Source organism: Anabrus simplex, chromosome 1 (assembly GCF_040414725.1).
Source record: "Anabrus simplex isolate iqAnaSimp1 chromosome 1, ASM4041472v1, whole genome shotgun sequence".
Classification (NCBI taxonomy): Eukaryota; Metazoa; Arthropoda; class Insecta; order Orthoptera; family Tettigoniidae; genus Anabrus; species Anabrus simplex.
The window spans coordinates 1,565,558,375-1,565,575,038 of NC_090265.1; the positions used below are offsets into that span (position 1 = coordinate 1,565,558,375).

General features: G+C 38.9%; 1 protein-coding gene across 1 annotated transcript in view; it reads left to right on the forward strand.

Annotated features, from left to right (window-relative positions):
- Positions 1 to 16,664, forward strand: part of LOC136858528 (regucalcin) — a 73,454-nt gene that overhangs the window by 26,225 nt on the left and 30,565 nt on the right. The window contains exon 3 of the mRNA XM_067138132.2: positions 12,722 to 12,934. Coding sequence (XP_066994233.2) covers positions 12,722 to 12,934 — 213 coding nt within the window. The remainder of the gene's footprint in view (positions 1 to 12,721; positions 12,935 to 16,664) is intronic.

The window sequence follows — 16,664 nt, forward strand, 5'->3', positions numbered from 1 at the left end:
AGGGGAATTAACCAATTATGGTTAAAATTCCCGACCCTGCCAGGAATCGAACCTGGGGCCCCTATGACGAAAGGCCAGCACGCTAACCATTTAGCCATGGAGCCGGACATTGTTCCAATGATTGTCAAAAAATGTATATGCATAAAATTAATATCTTGATATATTGTATAATTTTCAAATCTCAACCTTGCTTCACATACACATGCAGTCTGATTACCATCAAGATATGCACCACTTGTTTTATTTGTCTGAAATGATTTTGATAAAGGAAACTGTAGATAGTCATGAATCCACCTAGTGAGGTCACGTTCTGGTGGCAGAGGTACCTCGGGAAGACTATCTTTGTAGAACTGGACATGAGATGGAGCTTTAAGAAACACTTGTTTCACACTTGAAATTAAGCTGATAGCAGATGGAAAGAATGTCCATACTTTTTCTGCAAATCTATTTAGTCTGTGGGCCAAGCAAGTAATAAGAATAAGAGTAGGATAAAATACTTGAAGGGCTTTAGCAGCTTTCAGCATATATGGAGCTGCATCTGTGACTATCCAAATACCCTGGAACAATTATTCTTAGTCTCAGTTGGCCACAGTAGTCAAAGGGAATCATTAATGAATCTTGCTACTGTACTATGATTAGTTCTTTCTGATAACCTTCAAGATCTCTACCACTTGTTTCACTTGTTTGAAATGATTTTGATGGAAGGAAACTGTAGATAGCCATGACACCAACTAGTGAGGTCAGGCTCTGGCGGCAGAGGTACTTGTAGAACTTGACATGATATGGATCTTTAAGAAAGACTTGTTTCTCGCTAGAAGATGCTAGAAGATGAGGTTTTCCAGGTTCCTTCAGGCAGAGCTATGAATTATGTTTATTATGCTTCGATGACATGCATAACTTGTTTCATCCACCGATATGTAGATATTGAGTCAATGGTTGAGTTGTGTGTTGACGGTACATAGTTTTTCGTAAGTGTCAATTCATCTGGTAACTTCTGACTCACATAATACTTTTCTAGAAATGAACATAAAAATGGATTATTTCATTTATATAATGGAATATTGTTACAAACCAAAGCTTTACAAAGGTCAGTTGAAAATGTGATACTGTAATCTCAGACATGGGTTTTACCTGAGTAAGAAGTAGTTGTTTCAGTGGTGTGCTGTTATTCTCTTTTGATCTCCTTAGAATGTTGTTCAAGCTGAAATTTTTTCTCACACTTGACTTCTTTTTTGTATATTAGGCAGAAAACCATATGACTATCATCTGCTGTATTCACTATGGCGTGAAATCCACTGCTTTAACAAAAAGCTTCAACTATACTTCTCCTTGGGTATGTTCACTAAATAAAATACAATAAAAATTCTGGAACTATATGCAACACATAGTTACACCTGCTAAACTGAATAATTCTCAAGGAACAGATTTTGAGTAGACTTGACTAGCATGAGGTTGGTAATTGGGGGAGTTGTCATTACCCCTTCCTGATCAATCTGCTAATGGTGGTGGTGAGGACTTGTTACCGTGAGGAGGGTTCGTTTGTTTGAAAGACATGCTAGAAAGAAATTACACCATTTCTGTTACTCAGAAGTTGGAAAAAACTTCTTCCTTTACACTTTCACTTCCAGCTGCCTGAGCAGCTTGCCACTGCTGGGGTCCAGCCATTTTTAAAAAGCCACCTACGTAAGAGCAGAGTTCTACATTAGTGCATTAGTGGAATATTGTTAGAAACCAAAGCTTTACAAAGGTCAGTTGAAAATGTGATAATCTCAGACATGGGTTTTACCTGAGTAAGATACTTAAGCATTTAACCAAATGCAGTGTAGTGTAGTGTAGATACATTGTAGTATAGATACAGTACATTTAGATAGTGCCGTATCTTGCCTGCTATATTCGCGTTATCTTTCGTGTGTATCTATTAGACCGTAATACTAATAATAATTTGTCTAAGCATTTAGCTTCATTGGTAATCTTTGAGTACAGTAGTTCTTGCAAATTCCATTTCTGTTTGTGCTTAGTAGTGACATACTGTACCGGTATCGTAATTAGGATACGTCTGAAAGTAGTTTAAAAATTACTGTAGTGTACTGTACTGTACTGTATAGTAGTACATGAGTAATATCCTATTAGAATTTAGTGTGCTTATTTTATTATTGTAAAATATTTGTGTAGTACTGGTGTAGTAGAGGTATCCGTAGAAACTCGTACTAAAATACTGTTGTTGTAATTAGGATAGGCTTAATTGCAGTTTGGAATTGTGTAGTTCTTGTGTATTCAGTAATTAACAGCAGTTTTTATCCTGTTAGGGGTTGTAGGATAAATAATAGAGTACGACTAAGTAGTATTGTAGTGTAGTCGTATATAAATTACCTTACAGTCGTGTGACCTTTGAGTACTATCCCAGACAATATATCCCTCCGTTCATTTTTTTTTTTTTTTTTGCAAATAAGTTATTTTATTTTCATTTTTTTTCCCCCGTAAAGAATGGCTAAGGAGCGCGAGTGTACGAACTGTGGGTGTGGCGAGGCATTGAGGGGTATGAGGGAGGAGTTGGAAAGTTTGAGGGAGATAATTAGGATTCTCACAGAAGACAGGAAAGAAGATAGGACTCCCTCAAACAATGTACAGGTTACAGTAGGTGTACAAGAGGGAGGGGAAGGAAAGGGGGGAATTGTAGAAGACAGGTGGTCTAATGTTCTAAGGGGAAGGAGATTGCAGGCCAAGGGCTCTATTCAGGATCAGAATTCAGGACAGGTGTCTGTGCGAAATCGGTACGAGTCACTCCAGGTAGAACAACAGAGGGAAGATGAGGGACAGGGAACTGTTGCTGAGATGCGTGGAAGTAGGAGGAAGGGAAAAGGTAGGAAAGGGAAATGTAGAGTAGAGGATAGGAAAAGACAGGTGGAACAGGGTCATGGGAAGGAGAAAAGGGAGGAGGAAGTAGCTTCTGCAGCAGTGAGAGAAGATAGGGCTGACCAGGAGGGGAGGGGATCAGATGAGGTGGGGAGGGTTGAGGCTCTGGTCATGGGGGATTCCATCGTTAGACATGTGGGGAAAGTGTGTGGAGGAAATGGTACCAGGGTAGAGTGTTATCCAGGAATTAGGTTGAGGCAGATGTTGAGGAAAGTAGAAGAGAGGAAGGAGGAGAAGGAGAAGGAGAGTGTTTCACGTTGGTACCAACAACGTAAGACAAGCTGATATAAGTACCAACATAGTTGGAGATGTGTGGGATCTGGTAAATGCAGCACGGGTAAAGTTTAAGAAAGCGGCGATTGTTATTAGTGGAATACTGTGTAGAAGGGATACTGACTGGAGGGTGATTGGGGATTTAAATGAGACTATGGATTGGGTATGTGGGAAACTGGGAGTGAAATTTCTAGATCCTAATGGGTGGGTAGGAGATAGGGACCTGCGCTCAGATGGCCTTCATTTAAACCGCAGTGGTACATATAAGTTAGGAAATTTGTTTAGAAGGGTAATAGGGAAGTATATTCAGGGAAAGGGGACGGCCTAGGGAGCGGTGATAAGGGAACAGGGAACTGGAAATCAAGTAGGGATGACATAAAATTGTTAGTGTTGAACTGTAGAAGTATTGTAAAGAAAGGAATAGAATTAAGTAATTTAATAGATATATATTTACCAGATATTGTAATAGGAGTTGAATCATGGCTGAGAAATGATATAATGGATGCAGAAATTTTCTCATGGCACTGGAGTGTGTATCGCAGAGATAGGATAGGAAGGGTGGGAGGGGGAGTGTTCATTCTGGTGAAAGAAGAATTTGTAAGCTACGAAAAAGTTAAAGATGAGACACATGAAATTCTAGGTGTAAGGCTCATTTCTAAAGATAATAGGCAACTTGATATATTTGGAGTGTACAGATCGGGAAAGGGTAGCACTGATGCGGATTTGGAATTATTTGATAGGTTAGTCAGCTATGTGGGAAACGACATGGAAAGAAATGTGATTGTAGCGGGAGATCTGAATTTGCCAGATGTCAATTGGGAAGGAAAGCGAACGACAGGAAGCATGACCAACAAATGGCAAATAAGTTAATATGGGAAGGACAGCTGATTCAGAAAGTGATGGAACCAACCAGAAGGAAAAATATCCTGGATGTCGTGCTGATAAAACCAGATGAGCTCTATAGGGAATCTGAAGTAATAGATGGTATTAGTGATCATGAAGCTGTTTTAGTGGTAGTTAAAAATAAATGTGATAGAAAGGAGGGTCTTAAAAGTAGGACTATTAGGCAGTACCATATGGCTGATAAAACAGGTATGAGGCAGTTTCTAAAAAGTAACTATGATCGGTGGGAAACGGTAAATAAAAATGTAAACAGACTCTGGGATGGGTTTAAAGAAATTGTTAAGGAATGCGAAAACAGGTACACCTTTAAGGGTGGTAAGGAATGGTAAAGACCCACCTTATTATAATAGAGAAATAAAGAGACTAAGAAGGAGGTGCAGACTGGAAAGAAATAGAGTTAGAAATGGCTGTGGAAGTAAGGAGAAACTGAAGAAACTTACTAGAAAATTGAATCTAGCAAAGAAGTCAGCTAAGGATAACATGATGGCAAGCATAATTGGCAGTCATACAAATTTTAGTGAAAAATGGAAGGGTATGTATAGGTATTTTAAGGCAGAAACAGGTTCCAAGAAGGACATTCCAGGAATAATTAATGAACAAGGGGAGTGTGTATGTGAGGATCTTCAAAAGGCAGAAGTATTCAGTCAGCAGTATGTAAAGATTGTTGGTTACAAGGATAATGTTGAGATAGAGGGAGGAGACTAAGGCCAAAGACGTAATAAAATTTATATATGATAACAATGACATTTACAATAAGATACAAAAGTTGAAAACTAGAAAAGCGGCTGGAATTGATCGGATTTCTGGGGATATACTAAAGACAATGGGTTGGGATATAGTACTATATCTGAAGTACTTATTTGATTATTGTTTGCTTGAAGAAGCTATACCAAATGAATGGAGAGTTGCTATTGTAGCCCCTGTGTATAAAGGAAAGGGTGATAGACATAAAGCTGAAAATTACAGGCCAGTAAGTTTGACATGCATTGTATGTAAGCTTTGGGAAGGCATTCTTTCTGATTATATTAGACATGTTTGTGAAATTAATAACTGGTTCGATAGAAGGCAGTTCGGTTTTAGGAAAGGTTATTCCACTGAAGCTCAACTTGTAGGATTTCAGCAAGATATAGCAGATATCTTGGATTCTGGAGGTCAAATGGACTGTATCGTGATTGACCTGTCTAAAGCATTTGATAGGGTGGATCATGGGAGACTGCTGGCAAAAATGAGTGCAATTGGACTAGACAAAAGGTTGCTATATTTCTAGAAAATAGATCTCAGAGAATTAGAGTAGGTGAAGCTTTATCTGACCCTGTAAATAATTAAGAGGGGAATTCCTCAAGGCAGTATTATCGGACCTTTATGTTTTCTTATATATATATAAATGATATGAGTAAAGGACAAAGGAACGAAAGAGGAAGTCGGCTGGTTGAATTCTGCACTGATCATAATTTATTCCTTCCCAATACTTAGTTCAAACAACACAAACGACGGCTGTATACGTGGACGAGACCTGGAGACACTGGAAGGTATCAAATAGACTTCATTATGATTAGGCAGAGATTCTGAAACCAGGTGTTGGATTGCAAAACTTTCCCAGGAGCAGACGTGGACTCTGACCACAACTTGTTGGTCATGAAATGCCATCTGAAGTTGAAGAACTTGAAGAAAGGAAAGAATGCAAAAAGATGGGATCTAGACAAGTTGAAAGAAAAGAGTGTGAGGGATTGTTTCAAGGAACATGTTGCACAAGGACTAAATGAAAAGGCTGAAGGAAACACAATAGAGGAAGAGTGGAGAGTCATGAAAAATGAAGTCAGTAGGGCTGCTGAAGAAATGTTAGGAAGGAAGAAAAGGTCAACTAAGAATCAGTGGATAACTCAGGAGATACTAGACCTGACTGATGAACGACGAAAATACAAGAATGCTAGAAATGAAGAAGACAGAAAAGAATACAGGCGATTAAAGAATTAAGTGGATAGAAAGTGCAAGATAGCTAAGGAAGAATGGCTGAAGGAGAAGTGCAAGGATGTCGAAGGCTGTATGGTCCTGGGAATGGTAGATGCTGCATACAGGAAAATCAAGGAAATCTTTGGAGAAAGGAAATCTAGGTGCATGAATATTAAGAGCTCAGATGGAGAGCCACTTCTAGGGAAAGAAGACAAAGCAGAAAGATGGCAGGAGCATATCCAACAGTTGTATCAAGGTAACGATGTAGATAATTTGGTTCTGGAACATGAAGAGGTTGTTGATGCTGATGAAAGGGGAGACCCAATTTTGAGGTCAGAGTTTGACAGAGCTGTGAGTGACCTAAATAGGAACAAGGCACCTGGAATTGATGATATTCCCTCTGAATTACTGACTGCCTTAGGAGAAACCAGCATAGTAAGGTTATTTCATTTAGTGTGCAGAATGTATGAGACAGGAGAAGTCCCATCTGATTTTCGGCAGAATGTTGTTATACCTATTCCCAAGAAAGCCGGTGCTGACAGGTGTGAAAACTACCGCACCATTAGTTTAGTATCTCATGCCTGCAAAATTTTAACACGTATTATTTACAGAAGAATGGAAAATCAAGTTGAAGCTGAGTTGGGAGAAGATCAATTTGGCTTCAGAAGAAATGTAGGAACACGTGAAGCAATCCTGACTTTACGTCTGATCTTAGAGGATCGAATCAAGAAGGACAAGTCCACGTACATGGCATTCGTAGATCTAGAAAAGGCATTCGATAATGTTGATTGGAACAAGCTATTTATGATTCTGAAGATGATAGGGATCAGATACCGAGAACGAAGAATTATCTACAACCTGTATAAAAATCAGTCTGCAGTGATAAGAATCGAGGGCTTTGAAAAAGAAGCAGCAATCAAGAAAGGAGTGAGGCAAGGCTGCAGTTTGTCCCCTCTCCTTTTCAATGTTTACATAGAACAGGCAGTAAAGGAAATCAAAGAGAAATTTGGAAAGGGAATCACAGTCCAAGGGGAGGAAATCAAAACCTTGAGATTTGCCGATGATATTGTTATTTTATCTGAGACTGCAGAAGATCTCGAGAAGTTGCTGAATGGTATGGATGAAGTCTTGGGTAAGGACTACAAGATGAAAATAAATAAGTCCAAAACAAAAGTAATGGAGTGCAGTCGAATGAAGGCAGGTGATGTAGGAAATATTAGATTAGGAAACGAAGTCTTAAAGGAAGTAGATGAATATTGTTACTTGGGTAGTAAAATAACTAACGATGGCAGAAGTAAGGAGGACATAAAATGCAGACTAGCACAAGCAAGGAAGAGCTTTCTTAAGAAAAGAAATTTGCTCACTTCAAACATTGATATAGGAATTAGAAAGATGTTTTTGAAGACTTTCGTGTGAAGCGTGGCATTGTATGGAAGTGAAACATGGGCGATAACTAGCTCAGAAAGAAAGAGAATAGAAGCTTTTGAAATGTGGTGTTACAGAAGAATGCTGAAGGTGAGATGGATAGATTGAATCACGAATGAAGAGATACTGAATCGAATTGGTGAGAGGAGATCGATTTGGCTAAATTTGACGAGAAGAAGAGATAGAATGATAGGACACATCTTAAGACACCCAGGACTTGTTCAGTTGGTTTTAGAAGGAAGTGTAGGTGGTAAGAACGGTAGGGGTAGACCAAGGTATGAATATGACAAACAGATCAGAGCAGATGTAGGATGCAATAGTTACGTAGAAATGAAAAGGTTAGCACAGTATAGGGTGGCATGGAGAGCTGCATCAAACCAGTTTATGGACTGATGACTCAAACAACAACATGAGTAAAAGAGTGGAATCGGAGGTAAGGCTTTTTGCAGATGTTCTCTATAGAGTGATAAATAAGTTACAAGATTGTGAGCAACTGCAATGTGACCTCGAAAATGTTGTGAGATGGACAGCAGGCAATGGTATGTTGATAAACGGGGTTAAAAGTCAGGTTGTGAGATTCACAATTAGGAAAAGTCCTCTCAGTTTTAATTACTGCGTTGATGGGGTGAAAGTTCCTTTTGGTGATCATTGTAAGTATCTAGGTGTTAATATAAGGAAAGATCTTCATTGGGATAATCACATAAATGGGATTGTAAATAAAGGGTACAGATCTCTGCACATGGTTATGAGGGTGTTTAGGGGTTGTAGTAAGGATGTAAAGGAGAGGATATATAAGTCTCTGGTAAGACACCAACTAGAGTATGGTTCCAGTGTATGGGACCCTCACCAGGATTACCTGATTCAAGAACTGGAAAAAATCCAAAGAATAGCAGCTCGATTTGTTCTGGGTGATTTCCGACAAAAGAGTAGCGTTACAAAAATGTTGCAAAGTTTGGGTTGGGAGGAATTGAGAGAAAGAAGAAGAGCTGCTCGACTAAGTGGTAAGTTCCGAGCTGTCAGCGGAGAGATGGCGTGGAATGACATTAGTAGACGAATAAGTTTGAATGCGTTTATAAAAGTAGGAAAGATCACAATATGAAGATAAAGTTGGAATTCGAGAGGACAAACTGGGGCAAATATTCATTTATAGGAAGAGGAGTTAGGGATTGGAATAACTTACCAAGGGAGACGTTCAATAAATTTCCAATTTCTCTGAAATCATTTAGGAAAAGGCTAGGAAAGCAACAGATAGGGAGTCTGCCACCTGGGCAACTGCCCTAAATGCAGATCAGTATTGATTGATTGATTGATTGATTGATTGATTGATTGATTGATTGATTGATTGATTGAATTAAAGAAATCATTATTGAAAAAAATATTTACAAAAGACATTACATAGTTTTCCTTACTGTTTTTATTTACACCTGTATGTACATAGAATATTGGAGCTGATTGCAATAGAAAGGAGCCTCAGGGTAATTGTTCCTGTCTGGATTACTATTCACCCTTCCAGGGCTCTCACTGCGCACATAATCACATTCACTTTCACTATCTGAAGCTATCAGATCATCACCTGAATTGTTATTGTGCAAAATATCATATATTTCTTCTTCCGGAATCACTCTCTTACTACAAAATGTTCTCATGTTTGAAGCTTTGTCTACTAGATAACGACTATCACTTGTTAATTCACTCAGTTTGAGAAGTGCCAAAATTGTCTGTAAACAATGAGTAAAAGAACACAAAGGGAGGGTTGTACAATGTCGAGAAAAGGGGACACACTAGCCATCTGCCGTATGAAAAAGAAACTTCTAGGCTGAACTCTTCTGGTATCAGAGCATGCTACACTGAATGAGTGCTAAATGACTTTACTCCTCTATGGGAGCGAAGGTGTTAAAGAGATGTCCAATATGTACTACTAAGATTCCAGGACATTAAGAATATTGAAATTATCTGTGACTTCAAATATTTATGCAGAAATATGTGAATACCTTCAAAATATGTGTTTGGATATGTGCATATGCATTTTTAAAAATTATGGGACCTACTTATTAGAAACACTTGGGCCAAATTTCAGTCTTCTACCTTTGTGGGAGGTGCACGATTTAGTGATCTTGAAAAAAAATTAATGAAATGGCGTATGACTTTTAGTGCCGGGAGTGTCCGAGGACAAGTTCGGCTCGCCAGATGCAGGGCTTTTGATTTGACACCCGTAGGCAACCTGCACGTCGTGTTGAGGATGAAATGATGATGAAGACGACACATACATCCAGCTCCTGTGCCAGCGAAATTAACCAATTGAGGTTAAAATTCCCGACCCTGCTGGGAATCGAACCCGGGATCCCTGTGACCAAAGGCCAGCACGCTAACCATTTAGCCATGGAGCTGGACATTTAGTGATATTGGTTTAGGGTAATGCCAATTTCACCCTGTTTATGACAAAACATTTCTTAAACAGGTTATAAGAAACACTTGTGCCAAATTTCATCCCTCTAACTTCGTGGAAAGTGAGTGATTTAGGGTACTTACCCCAATTTCATCCCCATTTACCACAAAACATCTGAATACATTATCTTTACTTTCTGTAATCAGCTTATAAAGAGTCATGGTGGTTATTGTTTTAAGAGGAAGTACAACTGGGCAACCATCCTCTGTTAACACTAATCAGAGGGGGAAAAATAGAAGGGATCTGATACTTTGAAAAATTAAGGTTTCAGCCAAAGAAACACAAGAGCCTCAAAGAGCATTAAAATGAAAGACTTCCTAGGCCTCGAATGTTTTAATACCACCGTAGTTGGAAAAGAACAAGAGCTGACCAAGAGAGGTCGGATACAATAAATGAAAGTGAGTAACATGGCAAAAGTAAGTGGAGGCAATGCCAGGACTCAGTTAAAGGCTCCGTGGTTGCAACCCATGCTCCCAAGTTAAGAGCCCTTGGGGCCCCTTTTAGTCACCTCGTACAACAGGCAGGGGAAATGTGGATGTATTCTACTGCCCCCACCCATAGGGGGGAAGCTTTTAAAGAACACCTGTACCAAATCATATCCCTTTAGCATTGTGGGAAGTGTGCAGTTTAGTGATATTCTGTTTAGGATAGTTACCTCAATTTCACCCTGTTTACCACAAAACATTGAAATCAAACTTCTTCACTTTTCCTAATTAGGGATTATGAGTGCAAAATTGTTAACCCTATTTCACCCCCTTAATAAAAAAAAATGGAATAACCTTACTTTCTTTGACTAGCTTATAAGAAACTCTAGTGCCAAATTTCAGCCTTATATCTTCATGGGAAGCAAGTTATTTTTTTACAATTTGCTTTACGTCGCACTGATACAGATAGGTCTTTTCGCGTCAATGGAGTAGGGAAGGCCTAGGAGTAGGAAGGAAGCGGCCGTTGCCTTAATTTATGTACAGCCTCAGCATTTGACTGGTGTGAAAATGGGAAATCACGGAAAACCATTTTCAGGGCTGCCAACAGTGGGGTTCGAACCAAGTGAGTTATTTAGTGATATTGTGTTTAGGGTAGTTACCCTAATTTCACCCCGTTTACTGCAAAATATCAGAGAGAAATCTCTTTACTTTCCCTAATTAGCTTACCGAGCTCGATAGCTGCAGTTGCTTAAGTGCGGCCAGTATCCAGTAATCGGGAGATAGTGGGTTATTGGCCCCACTGTTGGCAGCCCTGAAGATGGTTTTCCGTGGTTTCCCATTTTCACACCAGGCAAATGCCGGGGCTGTACCTTAATTAAGGCCACGGCCGCTTCCTTCCAATTCCTAGGCCTATCCCATCCCATCATCGCCATAAGACCTATCTGCGTCGGTGCGACATAAAGCAAATAGAAAAAAAAAAAAAAACCTAATTAGCTTATAAGTAACAACTCTGCCAAATGATATCCCTTTAGTGGTGGGGTAATTGAGCAATTTAGTGATATTATTTTAAGGGTAGTTACTGCATTATTATTAATATTATTATTATTATTAATCATATGACATACAATAAATCAACATTAATAATACAAGAACAGCATGGATATACACATATTTACATAATTCACAAATTAATGTCCAACACTGAGTCAAGTGTTTTACGCACAAAATCCCTGAAATTGCCATTCATGTACAATGCGAGTGATAGTCTGTCTCTCGGCACTACAATCACACGCAAGAGATGGTAACTTCCTCCATTTGAATAGTGCATCAGTGCAAACACCGTAGCCAGTCCAAATTTCATTCAGCCTAGTCCATGTTCTTCGGGGTAGATTGAATCCAGGATCCTTCACTTTTACACATGGCATACCGTGGAAATCTGAAACTGAAGTTGCGTTCCAGTTCAGGGTCCACTGGTTCATAAGGTCAAAGTTCTGAGCTGTGCATAGAAGTGGATTCCTTGATTTGAGTCTACTAGTCTGTAGGTTAGTGATATCAGTATGGATTGGTAGCTGTTGATTTCCTTGTATCCTTTGGTATTATCTGACCAGAGCATGAAATCTGCAAAGGTATGGGCGAGCAATATGGCTGAGAACAGGAAGCTGCTTAGTTGGTGTTGACTTTATAATGCCTGAAATTATTCTCAAGGTATTGTTGAGTTGTACATTAATTTTCTTTACATGTGGACTGTTTAACCAAATCGGGGCACAGTACTCAGCAGCAAAAAATACTAGACCAATGGCTGAGCAGCAAAGGGTAGTGGCACTTAACCCCCATGTTGTACGACAACGTTTGTGGAGAAGATTGTTCCAAGTGTTCAATTTTGCAGCACTAAATGTTCGGTGTTGCTCGAAGGATAAAGTTCTATCTATAGTTACCATAATTTCATCCCCTTTGTCACAAATAATCTGAACAAAACCTCTTTACTTACAAGGAAAATAAAATGTCAGCCCTCTAGCTTTGCGATAAGTGTGAGAATTAGTGATGAGTGAGCAGTCAGGGCTTTCACTTATATACGGTATATAGAGATTAAACCATCAACTTCCTGTACGTACAGGCTGCCAACAATAGACAATAGTTCTATTCATAAAATGAATTTTATATCAATATCTCAGTCATTAATCATCCCTCATGAAAATGTAGAACATTTTTGTATGAGCATCTACCATTTACAAATATAACAGTATGTAGGTACCTTCAATGAATTAGAAGTATAGGCTGTTTACAATTTGGTTTGACACTAATTGTTTATTCCTTTCCAGTACTTGTAGAATGAAATGATATTAAGCACATGTAACAGTGTCATGAAGTACCTTTTCTTTGGCCCCAGAGGGTGGACCAGTATCCATCGTCATACCTGTACAGGGTCAGAAGAACAAATACGTCATTACCATCGGTCGTGACATAGCTATAATGACTTGGGATGGAGTCAGCAGTTCACCAAGTCATGTGGAGAGAGTAGCTACTGTGGATGAAGTTGATGGGAAACGTGAGAACAGACTCAATGATGGAAAGGCTGATCCTACTGGCAGGCTGTGGGCAGGTAAGATCAGAATAATAGATTAGTGGGATTATTTTGATTTGATACTACCTAGGTTCCAAGCCACAAGAAAGGATTGACTGTATCAATTACCACAATTTATCACTCATATCACATGCAAGTGAAATTCTTTGTTTAATTGATCAGAGGCTGCACCAGCTACTGGTAGATCAGACAGAATTTGTTAAAGGTACAGGAATGCGAGATCAAATTTGTAATCTTCAACAACTCATTGAGAATGCCACTGAATTCAACAAAACAATGTTGTTGTGCTTCATCCATTACAAGAAGGTATTCGATTGTGTTCAATCAGTTAATGTTAACTGAAATGATAGTTCCAAAACATCATATCTTCCTGTCCAACTCATTGGCTGAATGATCAGTGTACTGGCTTTCGGTTCAGAGGGTCCCAGGTTCGATTCCCGGCCAGGTCGGGGATTTTAACAATCATTGGTTAATTCCAGTGGCTTGGGGGTTGGGTGTTTGTGCTGTCCCCAACATCCCTGCAACTCACACACCACACATAACACTATCCTCCACCACAATAACACGCAGTTAACTACGTATGGCAGATGCCGCCCACCCTCATCGGAGGGTCTGCCTTACAAGGGTTGCACCTGGCTAGAAATAGCCACACAAAATTAAAAAATATCTTCCTGTAGAAAAGACTGTATGGTACACACACTGAAGCTGTACAAATAGAAAATAACAGGTCGAAACCTTTCAAGATCAAAAGAGGTGTGTGATAAGGTTACATTCAGTCAATGCTTATGGCGAGTTTATAATAAGACAAGCTTTGGACAACTTCAGTGGGGATGTGTCAATAGGAGGTGGAAAACTGACTAACTTGCACTATGCAGATGATACCATTACACAGCCAAGGACATTTCTGAACTTATAGACATGCTCCAGAATATCATTGACGAAAGGAATGGAGATCAAGTTTGAAAACAAAATAAAAATAAAAATGAATGATTATCAATAAAGGTTACACTCTCCAACTGGAGGACTTGCAACCATACTTTAACATGATTAATGAATTCATCTACCTCGGATAATTAGTTTCTAGTCAAGGCAGCTGTGAAACAGAAATCAGGAGGCACACAACAATGGCTTGCTATACAATGGTTAGCTCTGCAAAGATATGGTCTGACAGTAAGATAACCAGAAGTACAAAGAAGCAGCTTATGGGAACTCTAGTGATCTTTAGATTTTTGTATGGTTCAGAATGATGTCTTTTAAATCTGGTGCTGCCAGCAGTTGTTCCACATCCCATGAATAGCAAAAAGAACAAACATGTCCATTTGTGTCAGGCTCTCGATGATATGTCGACATCGCTTTCTGCAGTTCTTCAGTCATGTGGAACAACTTGATGGTTGAAAAACTAATAGTTCAAGGAAAAATTAATGGACAGCATTCCAAAGGTAGAGCACCAAATTAAATACTTCAATGGGAAACCTATTTAAATCTCACTCAGACCAGCAAAGATCTGCTCAGATGGAGAACAATAGGTAACACTTGATGATTAAGCCATGGGATTAAAACTCCTCAGTAATGAGGAAAATTGAGTTAGAAGAACAACCTGAGAGACCTGTAGGCCTATGTCAATTCCAATGTCCTATTGTCCCAGACAGATCACACTATCATAGTCAGTGTTATAGTCAACAGTTTTAACAATGGTAGACATTAGAATGTTTAGTAACTTGAAGTGCATATCAAGGTTCTTTTACATGCTGATGAGAATTGCATGGCATACTATGGACTTTGTGAACGATAATGGAAAAACATCTAGAAAGGAACAAGGAAATCATCTTCGTATTTTTGGATTTGGAAAAAGCTTATGATACAGTTAAGAGAAAACATGTATGGGAATGCCTACTGAAAAGGAATGTACCTACCAAAATCATTAATTAACAAGATAAAAATGTTGTATCATGAGAGTAAAAGCAGTGTACAAGTGGGGAGTGGTGACTCTGAAACATTTTACACAAGAAAAGGTCTTAAGCAAGGAAGTGCACTGTCACCATTATTGTTTATTATATTGATGGATGAAATCATAAAACGTGTACAACAGAGTATCAGTAGTGAATGATTTGGTATTTGCAGATGATGTGGTGATTTGAGGAAAGGGAGAAAAGGAAGTACAAAGGAGACTGGACATTTGGAATGAAAATCTGAAGGCATTTGGAATGGTAATTAGTAAAAAGAAACCTGTAGTAATGCGCTGTGGAAAAGTGAAAAAGAGAAGCCAAGCGAACACAGACGGAGAACGGTTAGAGAGTGTAGAACAGTTTACATATCTGGGTAGCATTATTAATGGAAGTAATGAAATCAATCCTGAAATTAATAACAGATTAAGTAAAGGAACAACATTTTATCAAGTCAGAGAGCTTTTATGGGATGACAAAGTACCGAAGAGAACGAAATTAACATTATATAAACAGTATTTCATACCAATTGTAGCATATGGACTAGAAGCGCTGGTAACTAATAAGAGACAAGATAGTAAGATCCAAGCGGTAGAAATGAAATTTTTAAGAACATTGGTTAAAAAGACAAGAAGAGATGGAATTCAAAATATTAAAACAGAGAAGAGCTAAATATAGAACCGTTAGTACAGAACATACAGAAAGCAAGACTGAGATGGTTCAGGCATGTAAAAAGAATGAGAAAGGAACGGGTAGCAAGAAGGGAATTGGAAAGAGAAGTTAAGGGAAAGAGACCAGTTGGAAGACTGAAAAGAAGTTGGATGGATCAGATATGGAAGGACATTAGGGAAGCTGGATTGGATGTGGCAGAAGCAATGGAGCAGGAAAAGTGGAAGGATAGAAAGGAGTGGAGGAGGCTTGTTAACCACACCCGGATGACTGGAGTGGGACATTGATGATGATTATGATGATGATGACGATTATGGACTTTCCTGTCTTCTAAAATATACAAACCATAATTAGGGTTGTATTCAACCAGCTAGTTCATCAGCCACTTGACCACCAGCATCATCATTATTATTGAATGAATATCATGTGACTGTACTAATATTATAAAGAGAAAAGATGTGTATGTTTGTTTGTAATGGACAAACTGAAAAACTATTGAACCGATTTCAAAAATTTCTTCACCTATAGAAAGCTACATTGGCAGTGAGTAACATGTGCTGTATTTTATATTTTAGTTATAAAAATAATCAAGAAAAGTGTCGAATTCATAGTTTTCCAGGAAGTCCAAATTCAGCCCTTTTTTTACGTGGGGAGTGAAAGGGGGGGTGGGGGGAGGGTGAGATATAGAAATAAGTAAAGCAGTTTTGAATCCATAGATTTCAGGATCTCTGAGATGAATAGTAATACTTTGGATATTTTATAAGTCCAAGTGGGGGGTGAAGAGGGTGAGATATAAAAATAATCAAAAAACTATATATAAAAATCTTATTTTCATCTTCTTACTATATATAAAAATGGATGTATGTGTGTGTGTGGGTAAAAATGAAATGGCGTATGGCTTTTAGCGCCGGGAGTGTCCGAGGACAAGTTCGGCTAGCCAGATGCAGGTCTTTCGATCTGACGCCCATAGGCGACCTGCGTGTCGTGATGAGGATGAAATGATGATGAAGACAACACGTACACCCAGCCTCTGTGCCAGCGAAATTAACCAATTAAGGTTAAAATTCCCGACCCTGCCGGGAATCGAACCCGGGACCTCTGTGACCAAAGGCCAGCACGCTAACCATTTAGCCATG